The 27907-nt window shown below is 40.8% G+C and overlaps 1 protein-coding gene across 3 annotated transcripts in view; it reads right to left on the bottom strand.

Annotated features, from left to right (window-relative positions):
- taf1b (TATA box binding protein (Tbp)-associated factor, RNA polymerase I, B) overlaps positions 1-27907 on the bottom strand; it is a 214384-nt gene that overhangs the window by 64128 nt on the left and 122349 nt on the right. For all 3 annotated transcript variants that reach the window (XM_060853374.1, XM_060853380.1, XM_060853365.1), the window contains exons 3-4: positions 25569-25656; positions 21577-21674 (exon numbers count right to left, since the gene is read on the bottom strand). In XM_060853374.1, coding sequence (XP_060709357.1) covers positions 21577-21674; positions 25569-25656 — 186 coding nt within the window. The remainder of the gene's footprint in view (positions 1-21576; positions 21675-25568; positions 25657-27907) is intronic.

Below are 27907 nucleotides of genomic sequence, written 5' to 3'. Positions count from 1 at the left end.
GGCCCTATTATCTCCCCTGTTACCCTTTTGTCCTTAATGTATGTGTAAAAACCCTTGGGGTTCTCCATAACCCTATTTACCAAAGCTATCTCATGTCCCCTTTTTGCCCTCCTGATTTCCCTCTTAAGTAGACTCCTCCTGCCTTTATATACTAAGGGTTCACTCGATTTCTCCTGTCTATGCCTGATATATGCTTCCTTCTTTTTCTAAACCGAGCCCTCAACTTACTTAGTCATCCAGCATTCCATATACCTACCAGCCTTTCCTTTCACCCTAACAGGAATATACTGCCACTGCACTCTTGTTATCTCATTTCTGAATGCTTCCCATTTTCCAGCCGTCATCTGCCCCCAGTCAGCTTTTGAAAGTTCTTGCCTAATACCACCAAAATTGACCCTACTCCAATGTAGAACTTCAACTTTTAGATCTGGTCTATCTTTTTCCATCACTATATTAAAACTGATAGAATTATGGTCACGGGCCCTAAAGTGGTCCACAACTGACACCTCAGTCACCTGCCCTGCCTGTTTCCCATGAGGAAGTCAAGTTTTGCACTTTATGAAGGATTTAGATTGAATTATTAAAGAGAATCTGCTTCCAAGGGTTGAAGGATAGATCAAAGAGAACAGATTTAAGGTGAATGGCAAAAAAAAACAGCACGGAGAGAAACGTATATGTAAAGCGTGCAGTTAGAACTTCAAATGCACACCTTTATACGGTGGTACACACAGATTCAACATCAGCCTCTAGGCAATATCTGAAGGAAGAAATAAATGCAAAGATACTGGAGGAGGGAGATAAAATGCTCTGAATGACTCTTCAAAAAGAGTTGGCAGATTACTTTCTTAAAGAATTGTATGGAAGTACAAAGATAATCTGAATGGTGAAGAAACAATAAACAAGAATGAGAAAAATAAAAGGTTAAAACACGTCTTTTAAAAAAAAATGATAATACAAAGTTCAACTGTAATATTAAGTTTATTTTATAATATCAAAAATTGATTCAATTCAGGTAATTGAAAATTGAGAAGTGCAATTTAGATATTTAATAGCACTGTTCATTTTAAACATTATGATATGGTTGGAATCTACAATATTAGATGCAGTGATCCCTCATTCATGTACTCTTATATTTAATAAGGATCAATATAACTGAACTGAAGCAGAAAATTATATACAGAAACAAAGCCAATACACAGAAGTTTAATAAATTTTCCTGACTTTAGAACTGCCTTTCTGCATCATAAATGCAAACTTAACAATTATAGGATCCCACAGTAAACAATGGTTTTGAAATAATCACTTGTAGATAAGAAGCAAGTTAACATCCCTTTTTTTAAAAGCACAAAGTGAGATAATATTATTGGTGGATGGTGGTATGGTGGTGGTGGGGAGAGAACGATTGATAAGGGTGCAATTGTGATCATTTTAAATCTGTGATTACTTTTATCTATAAATGGATAGATCTTCACAGACTTACTAGCCATCCAATGATTTTTGTGAACTAGTTTGCAGCTACAAAATGAATTGTTCAAACTGGTAGCCACGATAAAAAGATACGGGCAAAATTTGAGCTTGTAATGGAATGCCAAATAACTGGTACAGGGAGAACATGAATCCAAAAAATAAGGCACAGAAAATGGGAATGGGAAGAAAGGAAAGCCAAGAATACAACAGGAAAATTAGAGGTGAAGTTGGCAAACTTTGTGTTATTGTAATCCATTACTTTGTTAATTATTAAATTTGTTAATTATAATGCTCAATTGGCTTCATGAAGTATAAACTGAAATAACCTTCCCCCCCGCCCCTCCTTGTTTACCACAAGTTGCTAATTATTCAGAAAGGTTAAACCAACAGTGTTGAAGATACCAGTGAAAACACTAATTTAGCCAAGGTTTAAACATTGTTTAGCCAGGCCCTCAAGATCTCAGTTATCATGTACTGTTGAAGATGAACAATCTTGATTATCGTATTTCTAATGTTAATAAATTATAGTTTAATGCACATCTTTCAGACTTCGTTCCTCAATGAGGTCATCAGGTCTCTCACCAATAAACGTAAAAGATATAACATATTTTTAAAACCTGACTCAAGGCATTTCAACATGTAGTCCCATTCACACTACAAACTTCTGAATTATAAATATGAACTTATGAAGTATAAGATGCAAAAACAGACACTTCTCAGCAACATAAAATGGAGTAAGAGGTCAGCTGACAATTATTTCTTGCCAGAACTGAACTGTAACAGTACTCAACTAACTTTCATGTTGAGGCAAGTCTTAGCAAAGTTGTTAAAATGCAAATAACCTCTGTGTGATAACGGCTGTGCCTCTACAATTAATTTAAAAAAACTGGGTTATAACATTACTGTTGCAACATCTGCAACTCCAAACTTGAAATGCAAACACAATACATTGTTTTAATTGATATGGATGAGTGAGATGTGGACCCCATTGTCCAACAATTGCATAATCATCAGAAATTATATCAGGATAATGGGAAGAGATGCTCTGGATGCATGACAGAAGCATGGGGCTGAATTTTACCAGGTGGAGTTGAAAAGAAGTGTTTTGTCAAGCGATTCATAACACCCAGTCTGCCGCAGTTTACATATTCTTTCACTCTTCAGCTCATGAATTATGCACTGGACTCTTGGATGCCTTTCTTGTACAATCATGTGGCTGAGGGGTAGAAGTACTCACCACTATTTCTACTGCTCATACTTTTCATTGTTCACACACCAGCAGATTCAGGTTCCCACTAACCAGGTAGATAGCAATTTACTTTACTTTGCATCTTACTCTGATCCATTGTTCATGAATAATTAGAAATCGTTGAGTAGATCAGATTTTGAAAATGTGTCTGTGCTTGCAGTCAAAGACAGTGTACGTTTGGCAGTGAAGTTGAAACATTAATGCTTTTGATTCTTTAGCTTGTTGCATGCACTACATTACAAACCTCTCCAGTAAGGCTGTAAACATTGTAAATGCTCAAAAATGTCACATTTACTTGCAATCAATTCAGCTGAAAAATAGCATTGTGCCATGGAATTGTTTCTCCCATTGAAGTGTGCCTTAATAATGGAAAGTTGGGGACCACAGTTTGAGTGTACAATAGTGCATCGGCTTCCATCATACTCCATTCACCCAAAACAAAAACCTGGAAATCCTAAACAAAAACAGAAATTGCTGGAGAAAGTTTGTATGTGTGCATGTAAACAACAGATGGAGATGGAGCCCAAGGAGAGAGAATATCATCTGTTGTACAGCTAAAGGAATAGGTAATGGTCAACCTCTGAGAATCAACAGCTAATAATGGGGACTACACATAGGTGACAGTGGCTTGGTTGTGATAACAGCCACGTGGCAACAAGGCCTGGTGTGTGGGAGTTGGGGGAAAGACATGGAAGATGGTGCTCAGGCTCGAAAGTTATTGTAATTGATAATCAAGCCCTGAAGACTGCAGGGTCCCATAGCAGAAAATGAGGTGCTGATCTTCCTGCCTGTGCTGAGCTTCATGGAAGCATTGAAGCTGTACCTTTACTGATACAGCACTCCCCAGTATGACAAGCTGCTTCTACATCAGTACTAAAAAGCAATGCAAGACACAGAAACTGGCAAGATCGCCATACAGTAAAGAAAACCAGAAACGATGACAGCATCCAAGTAGGCAGTGAGTGACAGGAAATCAGGCTAAACAAGCAGGATTCGGGAAGAACACAAGCCAGGTATCAGGTGTCAAAGATGTACAGCATGGAAACAGACCCTTCGGTCCAACCCGTCCATGCCAACCAGATGTCCCAACTCTTTCTAGTCCCATCTGCCAGCACCCAGTCCATATCCCTCCAAACCCTTCTTATTCATTTACCCATCCAAAGGTCTTTTAAATGTTGCAATTGTACCAGCCTCCACCATTTCCTCTGGCAGCTCATTCCATACACATATCACCTTGTGTGTGAAAAAGTGGCCCTGTAGGTCTCTTTTATATCTTTCCCCTCTCACCGTAAACCTATGCCCTCTAGTTCTGGACATCCCCACCCCAGGGAAAAGACTTTGCCTATTTACCCTATCCATGCCCCTCATAATTTTGTAAACCTCTACAAGGTCACCCCTCAGCATCTGATGCTCCAGGGAAAACAGCCCCAGCTTGTTAAGCCTCTTCCTATAGCTCAAATCCTCCAACCCTGGCAACATCCTTACCTTTTCTGAACCCTTTCAAGTTTCATAATATCTTCCCGATAGGAAGGAGACCGGAACTGCATGCAATATTCCAACAGTGGTCAAACCAATGTCCTGTACAGCTGCAACATGACCGCCCAACTCCTGTACTCAATACTCTGACCAATAAAGGAGAGCATACCAAACATCACCTTTACTATCCTATTTACCTGTGACTCCACTTTCAAGGAGCTATGAAGCTGCACTCCAAGGTCTCTTTGTTTAGCAACACTCCTGAAGACCTTACCATTAAGTGTATAAGCCCTGCTAAGATTTGCTTCTTCCAAAATGCCAGACCTCGCATTTATCTGAATTAAACTCCATCTGCCACTTCTCAGCCCATTGGCCCATTTGGTCGAGATCCTATTGTAATCTGAGATAACCCTCTTTGCTGTCCACTACACCTCCAATTTTGGTGTCATCTGCAAACTTACTAACTGTACTTCTTAGCTTGCATCCAAATCATTTATGTAAATGACAAAAAGTAGAAGACCCAGCACCGATCCTTGTGGCACTCCACTGGTCACAGGCCTCCAGTCTGAAAAACAACCCTTTACCACCTCCCTCTGTCTTCTACCTTTGAGCCAGTTCTGTATCCAAATGGCTAGCTCTCCCTGTATTCCATGAGATCTAACCTTGCTAATCAGTCTCCCATGGGGAACCTTGGCGAATGCCTTACTGAAGTCCATATAGATCACATCTACTGCTCTGCCTTCATCAATCCTCTTAGTTACTTCCTCAAAAAACTCAATCAAGTTTGTGAGACATGATTTCCCACGCACAAAGCCATCTTGACTACCCCAAATCAGTCCATGCCTTTCCAAATACATGTATATCCTGTCCCTCAGGATTCCCTCCAACAACTTGCCCACCACCGAGGTCAGGCTCACTGGTCTATAGTTCCCTGGCTTGTCCTTACCACCCTTCTTAAACAGTGGCACCACATTAGCCAACCTCCAGTCTTCCGGCACCTCACCTGCGACTATCGATGATACAAATATTTCAGCAATCACCTCCCTAACTTCCCACAAAGGTCTTGGGTACACCTGATCAGGTCCTGGGGATTTATCCACCTTTACATGTTTCAAGACATCCAGCACTTCTTCCTCTAATGTGGACATTTTGCAAGATGTCACCATCTATTTCCCTACAGTCTATATCTTCCATATCCTTTTCCACAGTAAATATGGATGCAAAATACTCATTTAGTATCTCCCCCGTTTTCTACGGCTCCATACAAAGGCCGCCTTGCTGATCTTTGAGGGGCCCTATTCTCTCCCTAGTTACCCTTTTGTCCTTAATGTATTTGGAAAAACTCTTTGGATTCTCCTTAATCCTATTTGCCAAAGTTATCTCATGTCCCCTTTTTGCCCTCCTGATTTCCCTCTTAAGTAAGTATACTCCTACTGCCTTTATACTCTAAGGATTCACTCGATCTATCCTGTCAATACGTTATATATGCTTCCTTCTTTTTCTTAACCAAACACTCAATTTCTTTAGTCATGCAGTATTCCCTATGCCTACCAGCCTTTCCTTTCACCCTACAGGAATATACTTTCTCTGGATTCTCGTTATCTCATTTCTGAAGGCTTCCCATTTTCCCGCCATCCCTTTATCTGCGAACATCTGCCCCCAATCAGGTTTCGAAAGTTCTTGCCTAATACCATCAAAATTGACCTTTCTCCAATTTAGAACTTCAACTTTTAGATCTGGTCTACCCTTTTACACCACTATTTTAAATCTAATAGAATTATGGTCACTGGCCCCAAACTGCTCCCCCACTGACACCTCAGTCACCTGCCTTATTTCCCAAGAGTAGGTCAAGTTTTGCACCTTCTCCAGTAGGAGGTAGAGAAAAATCAACATTTCAGGTTTAACCCTTTTTCAGGACTGAGCCAGCGGATGCATCTTATTTAGATGCATTGATTGGGCATCCCTGTAGGCAAAGCAACCTGGCAGAAGCATGGAAGTCCTAGATCCCTGAACTGCAAAGTAAAGCCCCGAAAGGCCAAAATGGTGAAAGAGCTGGACTTACAGAAGTCAAAGATACAGTCAGGCTGTTGGTTTGCTCATGCTGATTTCTGGGATTAAGATCAGAGTAAGAAGCCGTCCGTGGAGTATGCAGGGACAGTGTGCTGAAGACAAAGTTGGATGAAAGCCAGGTCAAGCAATTGGTGAGCTGCAACTATCAGGTACCAGCCTGGGATGGGTGTCACCCAGTTTCTCAGAAAAGAGAATGGAAGTCACATAGTAATAAAGCAGAAGTAAAAATTGCCGCAAAAGCTCAGTAGGTCTGGCAGCAGCTGCAGAGAGAAATCAGAGTTAACATTTCAGGTTGAGTAATCCTTCTTCAGAGCAGTTCTGAGGAAGGGACACTGGACCTGAAATGTTAACTCTAATTTCCTTCCACAGATGCTGCCAGACCTGCTGAGCTTTTCTAGCAATTTCCAATTGTGTCTCTGATTTACAGCATCCACAGTTTTTGTTTGCTTTTTATTTAATAATAAAGCAAGATGAGCTATTACTGAGATATAAACACGTGGAAATAAAAGGTGCTCAAAAGTGAGACTTTGAAGTTGTTATTTAAATCTTAAAGGGAAACTGGTCACTTTTTTCCTCACATTTTCCCAATTTTTTTTATGATTGCTCACAGCACTCCAGTGAAGGGAAAATTCTCCTCTCACATTTTTTGATAAGGATTTTCCCCACGAGAGATTCTGGTTAGACAGACAGAAATATCTGTCCCAATGGAGGGAAAAGACCTTGCCTAAGGAAACCAGGTCTTAAGTCATACATAGGCAGAGATTTAACACATTACCTAAAGAACCACACCAGAGCTCTGCCTTACAGTCTAAAAGAAATCTGCTAGTGGAAACAAAACAACAATGTACATTCTTCTAAACTGCCAAAACCTATCTTCAGTGCACAGGAATCATAACAGGCCTGTTTCATTTCACACATCTCACTGGGGAAAAACATGCGTAACAGAGCTGGTCATACAACATAAACACATCACACTTTTATAATTACAATCCAACATACAAATGATGAAACACGAATAAGTCACTTGCCCCTTGAGCCTGTTCCACTATTCAACAAGATCAACATTTGATCTGATTATTTCACATTCCTGCCTATCCGCTAATAACTGTACAACCCCTTGCTTGTGAGACAAACTGAATGAGAAAAGTTCACTGGAAATCAGGCCCCACCATTTCACAGTGAGTCACAATATATAACTGACCAATGTAATCACTGAAATCATTAATTTTCCTGACTTTGACCATTATCTAAGATAAAAGTAGCTCACAACAGGTTTAATCAATTACAAAAACAAAATCTGATTATAACAAACACATCCTTTAAATAAGTGACAAAATGGATTATTAATTTACAAACTTTAGCTCTGATCATTTGCACTTTCATTTACAAATAGGACGAATAAGACAAACTGTTCTTCAAAAATGTGTGGAAACGCAGGCAAAAGGGGACAAATTGTGTGAACAAAGAGTCCAAACACAAGGGTGGACTAAAGTGCCTTTCCCACTGTTCTCCTGTTTTCAATGATATTGCGTTGTTGTTAACCATGGCGAACCCCAATTTGGTAAGTCAGCTGGATCTAGGCTTTTTAGTTCTTCTTTTCAAAGTCGAAGTGCTTATTTTGTTCACCTCAGAGGAAAAGAGCATGCAACTTAGTTTGGCTTACAGGCTTTCCAAATTTATGTAACAAACAGCAATTTAACACCAAAAGCTGTAAGGAGGCAATTTTTTCTTTTAACACAAAGACACTTGGTGCCAGCCTGTTTGACAGAAAGTATCAATCCAACTACTCCAAAAGTTAGCAGACCTTGTGTAACTAATAAATGAATACCACACAATTCCACGTTTCCACCAAGTTATAAAACTTAAGTTCATTCTCTCATTTTCCTAATTCATAGTAAAACAATTGCAGTTTATACAGTTCATCAAGATTTTGTGTGTATCTGCTTTAAAAATATTCAAGGATTTCATATCTACCTGTTTGGAGGAAGAGAGCTCCAAGGTTTAGATCCCTCTGAGGAAAGATTTCTTCTCATCTTTGTCTAAATGGGTTCCAGATTTCCCCATAAACAGGAACATAATTTCCACGTCCACCGTGCCAAGATCCCACTGAATATTCTATGCTTCAATTAAGTTGTGCTTTACTCTAAGGTCCAGTGGCTACAAGCTGATTTGTCTACCTTCTGTGACTGTTTCCAAGCAACTTACACCCGTCTTTAAATAAGTAGTCAAATAATGGACAGTGCTCCAAATGTGGTCTCACCAATGCCCCAAAAGTATAACCTCCCTACTTTTGCACTTAATTCCCTTCACAATAAATGCTTACATTGTGTTAGCTTTTACAATTACTTGCTGTATCTGCATATTATTGGTCTATGAATCTTGCACGATGGCACTCAAATCATTCTGCATCTCATTTCTACAATCTCTCACCATTTAGATAATATTATGGTTTTTAATTTCCAACAAGAAAAGGAAAATTTCAAAATTTTCCCACATTATATTCCATTTGATCCCTCTGAGGCCATCGACTTCACGGAATTGTAACAGTACAGGAGGTCATTCAGCCCATCTCTAAACATTTTGATTCTAAACATCTCCTGCAACTTTGTACTTTGTTTCTATTATAGTATATCATATAATGCTCTCTCGAATGTCTCAATTGAACCTGCTTCCCCCACAGTACCAGGAAGTGCCTTCCGGATCTTAATTTTTTTTTTACAGCTCACATCTGTTTCTTTTGCAAAACACTTTAAATCTGTGCTCTCAGTTTCTCAATCTATATATGAGCGGGAATGGTTTCTTCCTGTCTACTCACTACAGGTCCCTCATGATTTTTAAAACTTCTATTACATCTGCTTCTACTCTTTTCCCTTCAAGGAAAACAACCCAATTTTTTCCAACGTTTTCTGATAAAAGAGATTTATTGTCCAGTGAAGCATTCTCGCCAATCTCTTTTGCACTTTCTAATTCAATCACAAACATTGTAGAAATTATGGGCTCACAGCTTTATGCAATACCCCAGTTGAGGAGAATCTAGTGTACTTCAAAAATTCAGCATGACCACTCCACTCTTATACTCTGTGTCCCTGAAACCTAGAAGAAGATATAGAACATCGAACAATACAGCGCAGAATAGGCCCTTCTGCCCTCGATGTTGCGTTGACCTTTGATTATTTCAAAGTCCATCCTTCCGCACTGTCCTATCATCATCCATGTGCTTATCCAAGGATTGTTTTCATCTCCCTAACGTGATTGAGTTAATTACATTGGCAAGCAGGGAATTCCACGCTCTTACCACTCTTTTGAGTGAAGTACCTGCCTCTGACATCTGTCTTAAATCTATCACCCCTTGATTTGTAGCTATGCCCCCTTGTACAAGCTGACGTCATCATCCTAGGGAAAAGACTTTCATCGTCTACCCTACCTCTGATCATCTTGTAGGTCTCTACCAAATCCTCTTTAGCCTTCTTCTCTCCAATGAGAACAGACTGAAGTCTCTCAGCTTTTTCTCATAATATCTTGCCTCCAGACCAGGCAACATCCTGGTAAATCTCCTCTGCACCTCATTGCTCTCACTGCCTATTTTGTCAATTTTAATGATTTATACATACATACACCCAGATCCCCCTACTCCTGCACGCCCTTTAAAACAGTACCCTTTTTTATACCAAATTTTATCACCTCACACTGCTCGGAGGTTCAACCCCCACCTTTTGAACCACTTCACCAACTTGCTAATTTATTTTTAAAAGTTCTACACAGGCTCTTTAGTTTAACATTCACCTAAGTTTGCTGTTGTCCACAGCCTTTGAAATTGTTGTCTGCACACCAATATTTGGATTGATTGTGTAGAAATGTATCAAAAGACTTCGTGATGTCCATATATAACGTATTATCAGCCTTCCCCTCATCACCCTGTTACCTCTTCAAAAGAAAAACTCCAGTGGGTTAGACATAATTTTCTCTCAACAAATCTCTCAACTCTTCTCAATTAACCCATATTTTTCTATGTGATTATTAACTCTATCCTAAATAATTAATTTTAGAAGATTCCCTACTAAAGTTAAATTTATTTGTAAATGCTGGTTCCAAAGATTGAAACTTTTCAATTTTCCAGACCTCCAGCAGCACCTCTGAATCCAAGCAAGATCCGGAAAGATTATGTCACGCCGCTACAATTTAACACCACTGTCGTGCCTCATCTCCATATGCAAATCCCTTTTATGGTCACAACTTGGCCCCACTCCTACTGTTTTCACAATTTAAAATGACATGATTACAGAACACTTTAGGACTTGCTCTAATGTTAGCTACCAGTTTTTTGTCACAATCCATCTTTGTTTCTTGTATTTGCTTGCTTTCTTTCCCTCCCTTCGCAAACTTCTGCATTCAGCTTGGCTCTCAACTGTACTTACTAGCTGATATTCATCATAAACATACCTTTTCTCTTTAATTTCTATCCGTTTTATCACCCAGAGCTCTGGATTAGTTTGTCAACTTTGTGTTATGAGCAAATTTAGCAACCAAACCCTCAGTCTCATTAATTCATTCAAGTAACTTATATAAATTGTTAATTGCAAAAGGCTTAGATGCCAGCACTAACTCCTTTGGCACAAAACTCATTACAACTTCCCAATCTGAAAATGACTCGTTTTGCTTATGACCTGTTTCCTGTTAGCTAGTCAATGTTCTATCCATACCGAAATGTTAACCTCAACAATGGTACCTACAATCTTTACCAGAGTGTGTTCTCAGTGCATGTGTGGCTGTGTATATTTGGGTATTAAACAATAAACATTTATTTTTCTTTTACCACTTCAGAAATCTTTATTACTTCTTTCTTTCTGTCAATTGAAGCATTCATGTGATATGAAATGATTAAAAGAAAACCTGCTTTGGTTATTGGATTGATGAAAAGGGACACTGTACCCATCATAACTTATTTCCCTTCTTTGTAATAATACTCATCCAGATTCATTTTATACACACTGAAAGCAAGGCATCTCAACAAAGACCATATGACACATTAGCAGTAATTAAGATGGATGCAAACATATATGCTTATGCTTCAGGAATTCACTGGAATCCTCTAAAGTGTTAAGTAAACAAACAGATGAAAGCTACCCAAACTGGGTGAAATCTTGTAGTGGTGACAGAGGGAAAAAGTGAGGACTGCAGATACTGGAGACTAGAGTTGAAAAGTGTGGTGCTGGAAACACGCAGCAGGCCAGACAGCATCCAAGGAGCAGGAGAATCGACGTTTCAGGCATAAGCCCTTCTTCAGGAATGAGGCTGGTGTGCCAAACGGGCTGAGATAAAAGGTAGGGGGAGGGGAATTTGGGGGAGGGGTGCTGGGAATACAATAGGTGGAAGGAGGTGAGGGTGAGGGCGATGGCGATAGGTCAGAGAGGGGGTGGGGGCAGAGAGGTCGGGAAGAAGATTGCAGGTCAAGAGGGCGGTGCTGAATCCAGGGGTTGGGACTGAGATAAGGTGGGGGGGGGGGGGGGGGGGGGGGGGGGGGGGGGGGGGGGTGGAAATGAGGAAGCTGGAGAAATCTACATTCATCTCGTGTGGCTGAAGGGTCCTGGTCACCAGCTAGAGAGCTGGCAAGAATCCAAATTGCCTGTTTCATTACAGGTCTGCACATTTTCCAGGCACTTGACAGAATGAAGAAATGTCACTGGACTCAAAGTAAACACTGTTTTCTCTCCACAGGTACTGCCAGGCTTACTGAGTTTCACCAATAATTTCTGGTCCTGTGCTGCATCTTCCCCTGGGTTCAAGGACCCTGGTAAAGTAGGTCCCATACACTGAAAGTTGCTGGCCAAAGGGTGGAAAGTCTTCACTCTCCAGCAGTACCACCATGGAAGCATGTCTGCTCCCAGTAGAACATCAGCACAAAGTCTAGGATCACAGAAGGATCAGGAACAGGTCAGCAATGGTGGGAAAGGGTCATGGGTGGGAGTTACTGTGGAGCGTTGTGTGGAGTCAATAACAGGGCATGGGAATAGTTCTGGGTAGCCACACTCCTTTTCTAGTGTCAGCTACCTCAACTAGACACTAAGTCAGGACCCTATAAGTAAGTGCACTAGGGTTTGCTCGTCATTGGCAAGCTCCCTAACATACATTGGGTTAATAACAGCAGTAATGGGGTGAGGCACTGAAGCTGAAGGTTGTCCACAGGCCTTTCCACCACATACTTCATTAGGATTGAGGTAGGAAAGTCCCACCTGCCAAAGTTGCCAAGGTACAAGGTACAATATATATTTAAGCTGCATAAAAGTGAAAATTTTCAAGGGGGCTAAATTTTGTTGAGTTAAATGACAAAATAGTTTGATGTGTCAATTGCTGACAATAAGCTGGTAATAAATAGAAAAATCACTGGTTCTAGAGTAGCAATTAATGGTGTCCCACAGGGTTCTGGTTTCACAACTAATGTTGTAAACAACAGGGAGCAACGGGGCAGCACAGTGGCTCAGTGGTTAGCAATGTTGCCTCACAGCACCAGGGACTCGGGTTTGATTCCAGCCTCAGGCAACCGTCCGAGTGGAGTTTCCACATTTTCCCCCATGTCTGCATGGGTTTCCACCAGGTGCTCCGGTTTCCTCCCACAATTCAAAGACATGCAGATTAGGTGAATTGGCCGTGCTAAATTGCCCATAGTGTTCAGGATGTATAGTTTAGGTGCACGAGTCAGGAGTAGATGTTGGGGAATGGGTCTGGGCGAGATACTCTTTGGAGGATCGGTGTGGACATTTTGAGCCGAAGGACCTGTTTCCACATAGTAGGGATTCTAAATTTATATTGAACATAATAATTGTAAGATATGCTGAAAACACAAAGCTTTGTGAACTAGAGGCATTGATAAGATTCAAAGAACTCTGGTTCAAGTAAGTTGGATGGACTAAAGCAAAACCCCAAAGTGTTTTATTTTAGATCTAGCTTGAAACTGAATGAAATGTATACACAAACTCAACAGTTTCAGCGGCAATTTAGTTCTTAGTAGCTACAAAGCAAAGTATCCATATTGTAGGGTTATCACAATTCCAAGTTTGCCTTTGGAACAGTGTCCCATGTCAATGCTATAGTTGTTTTCTTTTAGCAGCCTAGAGAACATTTCCATATGCTGCTTTCTAATTTCTAGGTACTTAAAAAGAAACAAATGTCGGTCACAGACCCACCATGGGAAACAGAAAAAGAGATTGACAACTACTGAAAGCTTCTAGTCATTATGAAGCCATTATCAAAGGTTAATCAAGAAGTAGGATACCTCTCAAAGGCATTTGAAGTTAGAACAAATTATTCAAGCCGGTGTAGATCATGGGTGAGGCAACATGTGGAATGGTAATACAGATTTTGACATCTATCTTTTAAAATAACACTGCTTAGGAGAGCCCAGAGAATTGGAGATACAATCCTTGATTCCAGGAGTTTTAACTTTAAAGACAGGGAACATTAAATTGCACTATAAAGTAATACTAAGATTCATTTAATGTAGGTAGGCAGACTATTTGATATCAACTGTCAACAAAGAACTAACAAAATTTAACCTACTTTTGGCAGAACCAAAGGGAATAAGCATCACCCCAATCCATTTCATCCACCCAAGTTCCAGAGTACTGGATAGATGAAACAGAGGCTAATGCAATTAATTCAGTGTCTCAATTGCTTCAAAAAAGGAGACATTTAAGAATGGCACTGAAGAAAAGATAAATGTACAAATCAACTGATCTTCAAAACCTTTTAGTTTTTTTTTTAAATTAACTTACTCAGTGATGTTAATACATACTTAGAATCAGAGAGTCTTAGAAATGTACAGCATGGAAACAGACCTTCGGTCCAACACATCCATGCTGACCAGATACCCCAACGCAATCTAGTCCCACCTGCCAGCACCCAGCCCATATCCCTCCAAACCTTTCCCATTCATATACCCATCCAGATGCCTTCAAAATGTAGCAATTGTACTGGCCTCCACCACTTCCTCTGGCAGCTCATTTCAAACACATACCACCTTCTGTGTGAAAAAGTTGCCCCTTAGGTCTCTTTTATATCTTTCCCCTCTCACCCTAAACCTATGCCCTTTGGTTCTGGACTCCCCTACCCCAGGGAAAAGACTTTGTCGATTTACCCTATCCATGCCCCTTATGATTTTATAAACTTCTATAAGGTCACACCTCAGTCTCCAACACTCCAGAAAAACAGTCCCAGCCTATTCAGCATCTCCCTATAACTCAAATCCTCCAACCCTGGCAACATCCTTGTAAATCTTTTCTGAACCCTTTCAAGTTTCACAACATCCTTCCAAAAGGAAGGAGACAAAAACTGCATGAAATATTCCAAAAGTGGCCTTACCATTGTTCTCTACAGCTGCAATATGACCTCCCAACTCCTGTACTCGACGCTCTGAGCAATAAAGAAATCATACTAAACGCCTTCTTCACTATCCTATCTACTTGTGACTCTACTTTCAAGGAATTATGAATCTGCACTCCAAGGTCTCTTTGTTCAGCAATACTCCCTAGGACCTGACCATTAAGTGTACAAGTCCTGCTAAGAATTGCTTTTCCAAAATGCAGAACTTTGCATTTATCCAAATTAAAATCCATCTGCCACTTCTCAGCCCACTGGCCCATCTGATCAAGATCCTGTTGTAATGGGAGGTAATCTTCTTCACTGTCCACTACTCCTCCAATTTTGGTGCCATCTACAAACTTACTAACTATACCTTGGAGTGGATGGGACTTGAATCCCAGCCTCTTGGTCCAGAGAGAGGGACACAAAAACTTTAATTTTGTGCTGCTTGGATGATGGGTGCCAACGGTGCTTTGATTAGATTAGATTAGACTTACAGTGTGGAAACAGGCCCTTCGGCCCAACAAGTCCACACCGACCCGCCGAAGCGAAACCCACCCATACCCCTACATTACCCCTTACCTAACACTACGGGCAATTTAGCTTGGCCAATTCACCTGACCCGCACATCTTTGGACTGTGGGAGGAAACCGGAGCACCTGGAGGAAACCCACGCAGACACGGGGAGAACGTGCAAACTCCACACAGTCAGTCGCCTGAGTCGGGAATTGAACCCGGGTCTACAGGCGCTGTGAGGCAGCAGTGCTAACCACTGTGCCACCGTGGTGCTGGTCAGGTTTAAAAAGTTGGAATGTGGGGTTAATAGATACTTCAGGCTTGTGTTATGATTCTGGGAGTAAACAATGCAGCTTTTATGCAAGAGAAGAAGAAAGTTCAAGAAGTGGAAGACAATCTTTATCTCCCCTGTTTCAGAAGTCGTCAAAACAGATGGGTATTTCAATATCTTCCATTTTTAATCACAATACAGGTTGTATCCAGTCTCTGGAAGCAGTCAAATTTATGCCCCAAATGAACAATGTTCAGTCTATACTTACAATGAATTTGATGATTCAGTAATTTTCTTACAATAATTTGATAACTACGAGGTTGAACTCATCAACAATCGTCTGAATGGAATTTACAGACTTAAGATTGGGGTATTTATTATGTAAGAGAAACAGTGAAATGCCCTCCATTGGCCTTTCTTTACATACAAGATCAACAGCACTGGGCATTTCATCAATCTGATGACCTGGAAGATTTAATAATGAAATGGAACAGCAACCAGAATGTAGCTTTATAGAGAAGGACATTTACTTATAAATTGGAAACAGTGGGAGTGGAATTTACAAAAAGGCGAATACTTATGAAATATTTTCCTTCAGAATTATCTTTGGAAAGCCTGTATTTTTAAAAAGGATTGCTTGGACAAGCTATTCATTTATGGTTCCATTTCATGAGCAGGGAGGTGGAAATGAACAAGAAAAAAATGTTTCCCTTGCTGAAGTCAAAGATCCAGAGTTCCAACTTTACCAATAATATAATATAATATAATATATGCTGGTTGGAGGTTTGTGCATTCCAAAGAACATCGCAACCTCGCCTTTCCATGTTGCCAACAATATCTCCCAATATGGTTGATGCCTTTCTGGATAAGCCTTCGCCAATTTTTGCAATCACAAGTCAGGTTTCCCAAGGCCAAAGTAAATGACATGTGGCACAAATAAATTATTTAACATGCTCAACCTCAATGCCAAAGTATAAGAAGGACTAGACACGGCTGCACATTTTGCACTGCTCGGGGATTTCGCAGGATGAAGGAGGGTCACTGGACTCTAAAAGTGAATACAGTTTTCTCTTTACAAGTACTGATGGGCTTGCTGAGTTACTGCAGCAATTTCTGGTCGTGTACCAGATTTCTACTGGATCTTCCCTTGCAATTAAGGACCCTGGGGGAAGAGGCCCCGCACATTGAAGGTTGCTGGCCATGGGCTGGCAAACCTTCATTATTCAGCAGGACAGACATAAGCAAATAGAGGCAAGATGCCGGTCAGCCATCTTGGGTAGCACCACAAAACTAGTCACCATGAGACTGACAATATACACAGCTACATCAACTTCAATGGAACCAATAACAGATGGTACATACTGCATATGGCCAATGCACTGAATAGCAAATCTCAATGAGAACCACAGGATTGACATCTTGCAAAAAAAAACCTGTTCTAACACAACCCATGAATAAATATTCACTTTTGCATCAACCATTCATAGATAACCAATGAAAGCTGTAATAAATTATGCAAAAAGTATGAAAAAGTTTGAAGAATTAAGAGCTTCCTTGACATATTATTCAGCGAACAACACACAATTCCTTTCAAAATAACTTCAAAACTGCCACTGCAACCCCCAAGCTGCATAATTTCAGAATTATAACACCACACAAGTAGATAAACCTGCTGCCTGACACCATGTCAAACACAGATTCAAGAAGGGGCAGCATGGTGGCTCAGTGGTTAGCACTGCTGCCTCACAGCATCAACGACCATGGTACAATTTCACCCTCGAGCGGCTGTCTGTGTGAAATTTGCACATTCTTCCTGTGTCTGCATAGGTTTCCTTCAGGTGTCCCGGTTTCCTCCCACAGTCCGGAGATATGCATGCTTGGTGGCTTGGCCATGCTAAGTTGTCCTGCAGTGTCTCAGAAAGTGTAAATTAGGTGGGGTGCTACAAGCTACTGAGGGCAGGAATAGGAGGATACAGCAGATAAATGTATGGCTGAGGAGCTGATGTATGGAAGAAGGATTCACATTTTTGGATCATTGGAATCACTTTTGGGGTAGAAGTGACCTGTACAAGAAAGACGGACTGCACCTAAATTGGAAGGGGACTAATATACTGGCAGGGAAATTTGCTGGAGCTGCTCGGGAGGATTTAAACAAGTAAGGTGGGGGGATGGGACCCAGGGAGATAGTGAGGAAAGAGGTCAATCTGATACTGGTACAGTTGAGAACAGAAACGAGTCAAACAGGCAGGGGAGGCAGGGACAAGATAGGACTAATAAAGTAAACTGCATTTATTTCAATGCAAGGGGCTTAACAGAGAAGGCAGATGAACTCAGGGCATGGTTAGGAACATGGGACTGGGGTATCATAGCAATTACAGAAATGTAGCTCAGGGATGGGCAAGACTGGCAGCTTAATGTTCCAGGATACAAATGCTACAGGAAAGATAGAAAGGGAGGCAAGTGAGGAGGGGGAGTGGCATTTTTGAGAAGGGATAGCATTACAGCTGTGCTGAGGGAGGACATTCCTGGAAATACATCCAGGGAAGTTATTTGGGTGGAACTCAGAAATAAGAAAGGGATGATCATGTTATTGGGATTGTATTATAGACCTCCTAATAGTCAGAGAGAAATTGAGAAACAAATTTGTTAGGGTAGTGGGCAGCACGGCAGCACAGTGGTTAGCACTGCTGCCTCACAGCGCCAGAGACCCGGGTTCAATTCCCTCCTCAGGCGATTGACTGTGTGGTGTTTGCACATTCTCCCCGTGTCTGTGTGGGTTTCCGCCAGGTGCTCCGGTTTGCTCCAACAGTCCAAAAATGTGCAGGTTAGGTGAATTGGTCATGCTAAATTGCCCATAGTGTTAGGGGCAGAGGTGAATGTGGGGGAATGGGTCTGGGTGGGTTGCGCTTCGGCAGGTCGGTGTGGACTTGTTGGGCTGAAGGGCCTGTTTCCACACTATAAGTAATCTAATCTAATCTGAGCTATCTGTAAGAATAGTAGGGTGATTATGGTAGGGGATTTTAACTTTCCAAACATAGATTGGGACTGCCATAATGTTAAGGGTTTAGATGGAGAGGAATTTGTTAAGTGCGTACAAGACAATTTTCCGATTCAGTATGTGGATGTACCTACCAGAGAAGGTGCAAAACTTGACCCACTCTTGGGAAATGAGGCTGGGCACGTGACTGAGGTGTCAGTGGGGGAGCACTTTGGGGCCAGTGACCATAACTCTATTAGATTTAATATAGTGATGGAAAAAGGATAGATCAGATCTAAAAGCTGAAGTCCTAAATTGGAGAAAGGCCAATTTTGACGGTATTAGGCAAGAACTTTCGAAAGCTGATTGGAGCCAGATGTTCGCAGGTAAAGGGACGGCTGGAAAGTGGGTAACCTTCAGAAATGAGATAATGAGAATCCAGAGAAAGAGTACTCCTGTACGGTGAAAGGCAAGGCTGGTAGGCATAGGGAATGCTGGATGACTAAAGAAATTGAGGTGAAAATGTGTTGCTGGAAAAGCACAGCAAGTCAGGCAGCATCCAAAGAGCAGAGAATCGACATTTCGGGCATGAGCCCTTCTTCAGGAAACTAAAGAAATTGAGGGCTTGGTTAAGAAAAAGAAGGAAACATATGTAAGATATAGACAGGATAGATCGAGTGAATCCTTAGAAAAGCATAAAGGCAGTAGGAGTATACTTAAGAGGGAAATCAGGAGGGCAAAAAGGGGACGTGAGATAGCTTTGGCAAATAGAATTAAGGAGAATCCAAAGGGTTTTACAAATATATTAAGGACAAAAGGGTAACCAGGAGAGAATAGGGCCCTGAAAGATCAGCAAGACGGCCTTTGTGTGGAGCCGCAGAAAATGGGGGAGATACTCAATGAGTATTTTGCATCAGTATTTACTGTGGAAAAGGATATGGAAGGTACAGACTGTAGGGAAATAGATGGTGACATCTTGCAAAATGTCCAGATTACAGAGGAGGAAGTGCTGGATGTCTTGAAACGCATAAAGGTGGATAAATCCCCAGGACCTGATCAGGTGTATCCGAGAACTCTGTGGGAAGTTAGGGAAGTGATTGCTGGGCCTCTTGCTGAGATATTTGTATCATAGATAGTCACAGGTGAGGTGTCGGAAGACTAGAGGTTGACTAGCTTAGTGCCACTGTTTATGAAAGATGGCAAGGTCAAGCCAGGGAACTATAGACCAGTGAGCCTGACGTCGGTGGTGGGCAAGTTGTGGGAGGGAATCCTGAGGGACAGGATGTACATGTATTTGGAAAGGCAAGGACTGATTAGGGGCAGTCAATGTGACTTTGTGCATGGGAAATAATGTCTCAAACTTGATTGAGTTTTTTGAGGAAGTAACAAAGAGGATTGATGAAGGCAGAGCGGTAGGTGTGATCTATATGGATTTCAGTAAGACGTGAGTACCTCCCCCATTTTCTGCGGCTCCACACAAAGGCTGTCTTGCTGATCTTTGAGGGGCCCTATTCTCTCCTAGTTACCCTTTTGTCCTTAATATATTTGTAAAACCCTTTGGATTCTCCTTAATTCTATTTGCCAAAGCTATCTCATTTCTAAAACGTTCTACAAGGTTCCCCATGGGAGACTGATTAGCAAGTTTGGCTCTCACGGAATACAGGGAGAACTAGCCATTTGGATACAGAACTGGCTCAAAGGTAGAAAACAAAGGGTAGTGGTGGAGGGTTGTTTTTCAGATTGGAGGCCTGTGACCAGTGGAGTGCCACAAGGATCGGTGCTGGGTCCTCTACTTTTTGTCATTTACATAAATGATTTGGATGTGAGCAAAGGAATGTACAGTTAGTAGGTTTGCAAATGATACCAAATTGGAGGTGTAGTGGACAGTGAAGAGGGTTACCTCAGGTTACAACAAATTCTTGACCAGATGGGCTGAGAAGTGACAGATGGAGTTTAATTTAGATAAATTCGAGGTGCTGCATTTTGGGAAAACAAATCTTCGCAGGACCTAAAAACTTAATGGTAAGGTCTTTGGGAGTGTTGCTGAACAAAGGGACCTTGGGAGTGCAGGTTCATAGCTCCTTGGAAGTGGAGTCGCAGGTAGATAGAATAGTGAAGAAGGCGTTTGGTATGCTTTCCTTTATTGGTGAAAGTATTGAGTACAGGAGTTGGGAGGTCATGTTGCGGCTGTGCAGGACATTGGTTAGACCACTGTTGGAAGATTGCATGCAATTCCGGTCTCATTTTTATCTGAAAGATGTTGTGAAATTTGAAAGGGCTCAGAAAAGATTAACAAGGATGTTGCCAGGGTTGGAGGATTTCAGCTATAGGGAGAGGCTGAACAGGCTGTTTTCCCTGGAGCGTCGGAGCCTAAGAGGTGACCTTATAGAGGTTTACAAAATTATGAGGGGCATGGATAGGGTAAATAGACAAAGTCTTTTCCCTGGGGTTGGGGAGTCCAGAACTAGAGGGCATAGGTTTAAGGTGAGAGGGGAAAGATATAAAAGAGACCTAAGGGGCATTTTTTTCATACAGAGGGTGGTACATGTATGGAATAAACTGCCAGAGGAAGTGGTGGAGGCTGGTACAATTGCAACATTTAAGAGTCATTTGGATGATTATATGAATAGGAGGGGTTTGGAGGGATATGGGTTGGGTGCTGGTCAGCGTGGACAGGTTGGACCGAAGGGTCTGTTTCCATACTGTACATCTCTATGTCTTGCCATGGGAAATGCAGGATTATGGGCATATGGTGGATCCAGATAGGATGCTCTTCAGATGGTTGGCGTGGACTCGATGGGCTAAATGGCCTGCTTCCACACTGTGGGAATTCAATGATTTTACCATACAATCTTAACAGCTGGCCATGAATCAAATCATGCACTGTTTCAGCAAAAATACTTCATTTCTAATCTCAAATGTTGTTATCCTCCAACAGATAAATCCACACTTTTATGCAAGAGATTTATTTCAGTTAACCACATTCCATAAAACTAACCCACCACTGACTACTAGCTCCCCAAATTTATTCAACAAATTAAAACACAATGAACTCAATTAAAATATTCATCTTTGGTTCCCTTATTTCATTAGGTCTCAGGCATTCCTTCAGACCATATTAGATTTTAACATTGAACATATTAAATAATTCATTTAGTTAACATGACAGTGTTAAATATATTGAGAACCACTTACTTTGAGCAGTGGAGATGTGCCCAAGGCTACCAAGGCCTTTGCTTGCTGATTCAGTATGTACTGAAAGCCTTCACAAACATACCATTCACAGCCTTGATCTAAGACACAACATAGACACTCAATCAATACAGCAATGAAGCATTACAAGTTTGGTTCTGGTTAAAAATTAATTGCATACATGCACAGTTGATCACTACTTGAAGGAAACCAACAAGGGCTATTAAAATGAATAGGAAAAGCATTCTAATTCCATGGCAATGATGCTACAAAATTTCTTTCTTTGCAGCAAGAGAGTGTCAAGATTATGTATTTGTAATGTTTTCAATAGTGCTGCAAAAAAGAAAACATTAGAGTTTAGCTTGCATATGAATTATGCAATTAAGTGAAATATAACAATGATATAAAAGATGGACTAATTGGATTATATTGCTAATTATCCCTCTCAAGGTCAGTTAAACGCAACCAAAGCTCGTAAACATTAGTTTACTAATTAAAGAAAGAAATACAAATCCATCAAGGACTGTGTAGATTATAATGGTCAAAAAAGAAACAGATCTAGTAAATTAGTGTTTTTTATCCTTGTTCACAGTGGAGAAAAAGTTCAAAATACCAGTAGTACAACAAATCTAAAAGATAATTCAAGGAGACACACTCAGTGGATTTAACATTAATTAAAATGGTAATGGAGAAAATAATGGGATAAATCTCCAGGACCTGATGGATTCCACCCTGGAGTATTAAAAGAAACTGCAGGTGTATCAGTGATAAATTTCAAAAATGCTCTAGATTCAGGACTGGTGCCTGTGGATTTGAAAATTGGAATTATCTAAGATGATGGAAGGAAGAAAGCACCACTACTGGTCTCCTACCAAGCACAAAGGACACTGGTTATGATCTTAAAGAAGCTAATCAATCAATGTAGCCCCAGGATATTACAGCACATGTTGTTTAGGATAGATTTTTAAATCAGAAAGCAAATCTGAGCAGGACTTATACACTTAATGGTAAGGTCCTAGAGAGTGTTGCTGAACAAAGAGACCTTAGAGTGCAGGTTCATAGCTCCTTGAAAGTGGAGTCACAGAAAAATAGGATAGTGAAGGTGATGTTTGGTATGCTTTCCTTTATTGGTCAAAGTATTGAGTACGGGAGTTGGGAGGTCATGTTGTGGCTGTACAGGACATTGGTTAGGCCACTGTTGGAATATAGTGTGCAGTTCTGATCTCCTTCCCATTGGAAGGATGTTGTGAAACCTGAAAGGGTTCAGAAAAGATTTACCAGGATGTTGTCAGGGTTGGGGAATTTGAGCTATAGGGAGAGATTGAACTGGGGCTGTTTTTCTGGAGTAACAGAGGCTGAGGGCGACCTTAGAGGTCTGTAAAATCATGAGGGGTATGGATAGGATAAATAGACAAGGTCTCTTCCCTGGAGTGGGGAAGTCCAGAACTAGAGGGCATAGGTTTAAGGTGAGAGGGAAACGATATAAAAGAGACCCAAGGGGCAACTTTTACATGTAGAAGGTGTGTGGAGTAAGCTGCCAGAGGACGTGGTGGAGGCCAGTACAATTACAACATTTAAAAGGTGTCTGGATGGGTAGCTGAATAGGAAGGGTTTGGAGGGATATGGGCCAGGTGCTTGCAGGTGGGACTAGCTTGCGTTGGGATATCTGGTCAGCATGGACAGGTTGGGCCGAAGGGTCTGTTTCCGTGTTGTACATCTCTACGGCTCTATGACTGTCTAAACACGTTTACAACACACCTCTGGAGCAGGCAGGACTTGAACCTGGGTCTTCTGGCGCAATAATCTGCATATGCAAGGCACAGCCATCTTCAGCTATGTCAATAATGACCTCCCCTCTGTTTTAACATCAAAACTGGGGATATTCATTGATGACCACATATCATTAAGGATGAGATGCAACTCGTTGGACACAGACTACTTCAGAATCTAGATGGAGCAAAACCTAAATGATATTCAGGGTTGAGCTAATAACGGACAAGCGATATTACACCACACAAGTGCCAAGTAATAGTTATCTCCCAACATTTGCACTTGACCATCACAATTATTAACATGCTAGGGAGAAAATAAATATTGTGAGTATTCCATTTTCCTTAATTGACTGCAGCTCCAGCAATACCCAAGAAATTAGACAATGCTCACGACAAAACAGCCTGCTTGATCAGCACATCAGCCACTACCTGAAACATGCACTCAAGAATACTCTGGCCTCAGGCTAATGTCTCACCTGAAAGACCAACACCGCTGATATGACTGAAGGGTCTGGACTGGACATCCAACGGTTATGGAGAAACCAGCTTAAACCCCAAACAAGGCTGGCATTAGTAAATTATTTGCCAATACTGTCAGATTATTTCCTGCAGAGCAAGAGTTCACTTTTTCTTGAAAAAAATCCCTCAAGAATTTTTTTTCCTAGTTATTTTGAATAAGGGAGCACCATTAACAGTGCAGAGGCACTTGCAATAGGGGCATTCTTCAGACGGCCAGGGGGAAATAAAGCAATGGTTGGTTACTGTACATATGTGCTATGCACACAAGTCCAGGCTCAGCACATCGTTGTGTCATACACAAATGTCCGCAACGCACATGTGCAGTCAGGTTGCAGGCTTGAATGGAAACTGGGCAACCCAACATCTCATTCGCTAATGCACATGCAAGTATTTCCTTAGAGCATACTGTGCATCTCCTTGGTTATCAACTGATGCAGCCAAAAAATGTGAGGGTTAAGTGGGGTGAAGGCTGATGGAGGGAAAAGAGGAGTAAAGATTGATCTGATAACTCATTAGTGAAAGGCACAGCAGGATTTAATGTAACTGATAGCACATTAGCATTCTGTTTATAATGCTTAAACAATTCATTTCAATTGCAAGCCTGGAGGCAAATGTAAATTTTAATTTGAAGAATTGCTCTGAAACACTATTTTCAATAACAACTCAGAAATAAAAATTTTAAAATGCTGAACATTCTCAGCAGACAGTATTTCAGTCCCAATGAATGTTTCAGGTCAAGAATACATTTGACTGTTTCGCTCTGCAGAGATTTTGATTTCAGATTTCCAACCTCCATACTGTTTTATTTTTGTAAAACGTCCCTGTGAAACCTCACACAGAGTGACTTGTTCTCAGTTCTGATACCTCTTATGAATTTAAAAGTCTGAGTAATATTTAAATGTGTTGTACAATGTATCATGTCAGTTTTGCACATTGACTCAGTCATAAGCATGTGCTATTTTCTAACTTAATTTTAATAGTTTATGGGCAGACAGTAAAGGTGCTTTACTGTTTCCCATTTTAACAGGTTAGATTAGATTACTTACAGTGTGGAAACAGGCCCTTCGGCCCAACAAGTCCACACCGACCTGCCGAAGCGCAACCCACCCATACCCCTACATATACCCCTTACCTAACACTACGGGCAATTTAACATGGCCAATTCACCTGACTCACACATCTTTGGACTGTGGGAGGAAACCGGAGCACCCGGAGGAAACCCACGCAGACATGGGGAGAACGTGCAAACTCCACACAGTCAGTCACCTGAGGCGGGAATTGGACCCAGGTCCCTGGCGCTGTGAGGCAGCAGTGCTAACCACTGTGCCACCGTGCCACCCAATAAGGTGATCCTCCTTTTTTGAAGTGACCTCAATCTTGAAAAAGTTCTTTCTACAGATATTAAATTAATCTCAATCCAAACTGATGAAGGGCTCTTGCCCGAAATGTCAATTCTACTTATCCTCAGATGCTGCCTGACCCGCTGTGCTTTTCCAGTGCCCCATTCTCTCCTCTGATCTCATCATCTGCAGTCCTCACTTTCTCCAAAATTATGTTAATGCATAGTCAGAAACATTTTTTTCCCATATTTTCCACATTCATTGGACAACTCTATCCTAAAATATTAGAATTATTCAAGAATCAACAGCAAATTATCAATCAAAATGTCTAAAAAAGTTAGCAGGATAAATAATCTGCACCTACCGAGTTTATTTCTCTTCTTTAGTCCTTTGGACAGAGTGTTCACTCTTGCATTTTGCATAAAAATCTCACAGGGAGCATCTGCTGTTTTCTGATAGAGTGGGAAAAAGTGAATTTTAAAAGGCAATGCCAGGTTTGCTTTACAACAGTGCTGAAATAATACATCAAGAGCTTGCTTCAATAATATTGAAAGTGGTAGCAGTCAGAATGTCATGAGAATATTAATTTCATGCCCATAGACAGAAAAAAAAACTACCAATGAGAGCAAACCGGACTTCTCTTCTTCCATAAGCATTGTAGACAAAGAGAGTCATGACAAGGACAAACATCAAGGCTATTTGTGTGACTATATTCCAGAAAAGGTGGATACATGGGATACAACTGATGTCTTCAGTTTCACAACTGAACAGGGACTACAATCAAGCTCCTTAAGTGAGTCCTCATGCAACAATATGTGGTAAATAACCAAGGATTACATTTGGTCATGGCAAAAATTATTCAGGGACAAACAAATGCAGCAAAAGATTCTTAATGTCTCCCTGGCAAAAATAATCAGAGGAGAAACTAGAGTTTCCCCACTAAAGCATTCTTGTAAAATCACTCCTGAAATTTTTGAACAGCTGGATACTTCTGATTCTTCCACTGTAAAGAGCACTTTTCTTCAAAGTTTCTTTAATTTTGGACTGTGGACTAAAATGGGACATTATCTGGGCTGACATTGCTATCGCTAAAGTTCGCTTGAGAATGTAAATTTTAAAAAGTTCTGGGATTTACATATGAAAGAACTGAAACCAACATGGTCATTCTAAACGATGAGAGACTTAACAAACAATCCAAGTCTTTTTCAATATATAATTTCAGTTGCATCACACTGTAAACGTTCGCTATAAAGTATGTGTCTTACCATCTTATATTTCGCAACTACTTGAAGGAGCAGCGCTCTGAAAGTTCGTGCTTCCAAATAAACCTGTTGGACTATAGCCTGGTGTTGCGTAATTTTTAACTTTGTACATACCAGTCCAACCCCGACATCTCCAAATCATTGTTAAGTAAGGCAATTTTTCCTTCAATGTTGTAATCCAAGGGGTTATGGGTTTATTGAACTTCAAAATATATGCCCTACACAACAGACCTATGGAACGCAGAAATTATTTAACTGATCAAGAGAAATGAAAGCAGTACTGCCCATTTCCCTCTCTAACTACTTCATCTCTGACAATCTCCTTCCTTCCAAATCATAGACTTACCTGTAATTTAGCAGGCTCATGAGGTATCAGTGTTTACACTGTTGGCATAGAAAAGTGTAGTGCAATAACCAACTGCTCTCAAGAGACTGGCAGTGAGAGACACATTTCACTTAAATTACTGCTCCTATACCTTATTCTCCTCTCCCAGTCCAATATCTACCATCATACACCTGTTCCCCAATATTTCTGTAACACCCACCTGTCTCTATGGATCATGCTCAACACCCTCACTCATACACTTGATAAGGTTTGGAGTTATCTTTCCACCCACTCTGTATGAAGTCACTTTCACTTTCTCTTCCCTCACCCTCCTACCCAACACATATCATAATGTCCTTTAGCCACACATTTATCATATAACAATAGAATTTGCGAAACATTGTTGGCCATAATTTATGGCACTGTCAGGCAGGGTAGAAAGAAGACCATTCAGCCTTGATAGTCACTGCTTTAATGCGGTAAACTTGTGATTGATTTCTATAGTAATCTTAATGTTTTTGTCTCTTATAGTTTTTGATTTAGAATGCAGAACAAACTTCTCTACATAGAATAGAGAGATTGTGAAATTTACTCCTATTTCAGTAATGACTGAGTTAGTCTCACTGGCCCATAGTTCTCGGTTTTCTCTCTCCTTTTCTTGAGCCAAACTGTCAAGTTTTAAGAATATGGGGAATTTTGGAAAGAACAGCATCCACTACACTGTATTCCACACATCCCCATATGGGAAGTCACTTGTATTAATATCCAGACTTAAAATCTATGAAATCTATAGTGTTCCATTCTTTGCAATCAGAAATAACATACATGCGCATGTGTACACTCTCTCACACACATGCATGCATGCCACCTAAATGTTTAGTTAATGAATAATTGGGCAACAATAGCATTTTATTGATAATTCTGCCTAATTTAGTTCAACAGTGTTGTTGGAAGAGGCCATTCTTGTCAGCTTGGTCTTATGGCAGTTTTAGAGATGTAGAAGTTGCTTGGATAACGATTGGCCATTGCTAATTGAAACTATAAATGCTTAAATCTGATGTTTTATATTGATGGACTTGTATAAGATGCAACTTCAGAGACCAAGGAAGCTGAAAA

Source organism: Hemiscyllium ocellatum, chromosome 3, assembly GCF_020745735.1.
Source record: "Hemiscyllium ocellatum isolate sHemOce1 chromosome 3, sHemOce1.pat.X.cur, whole genome shotgun sequence".
NCBI lineage: Eukaryota > Metazoa > Chordata > Chondrichthyes > Orectolobiformes > Hemiscylliidae > Hemiscyllium > Hemiscyllium ocellatum.
Note: the sequence above shows the minus strand (reverse complement) of the source record. Positions and strands in the feature narration are given on the sequence as shown.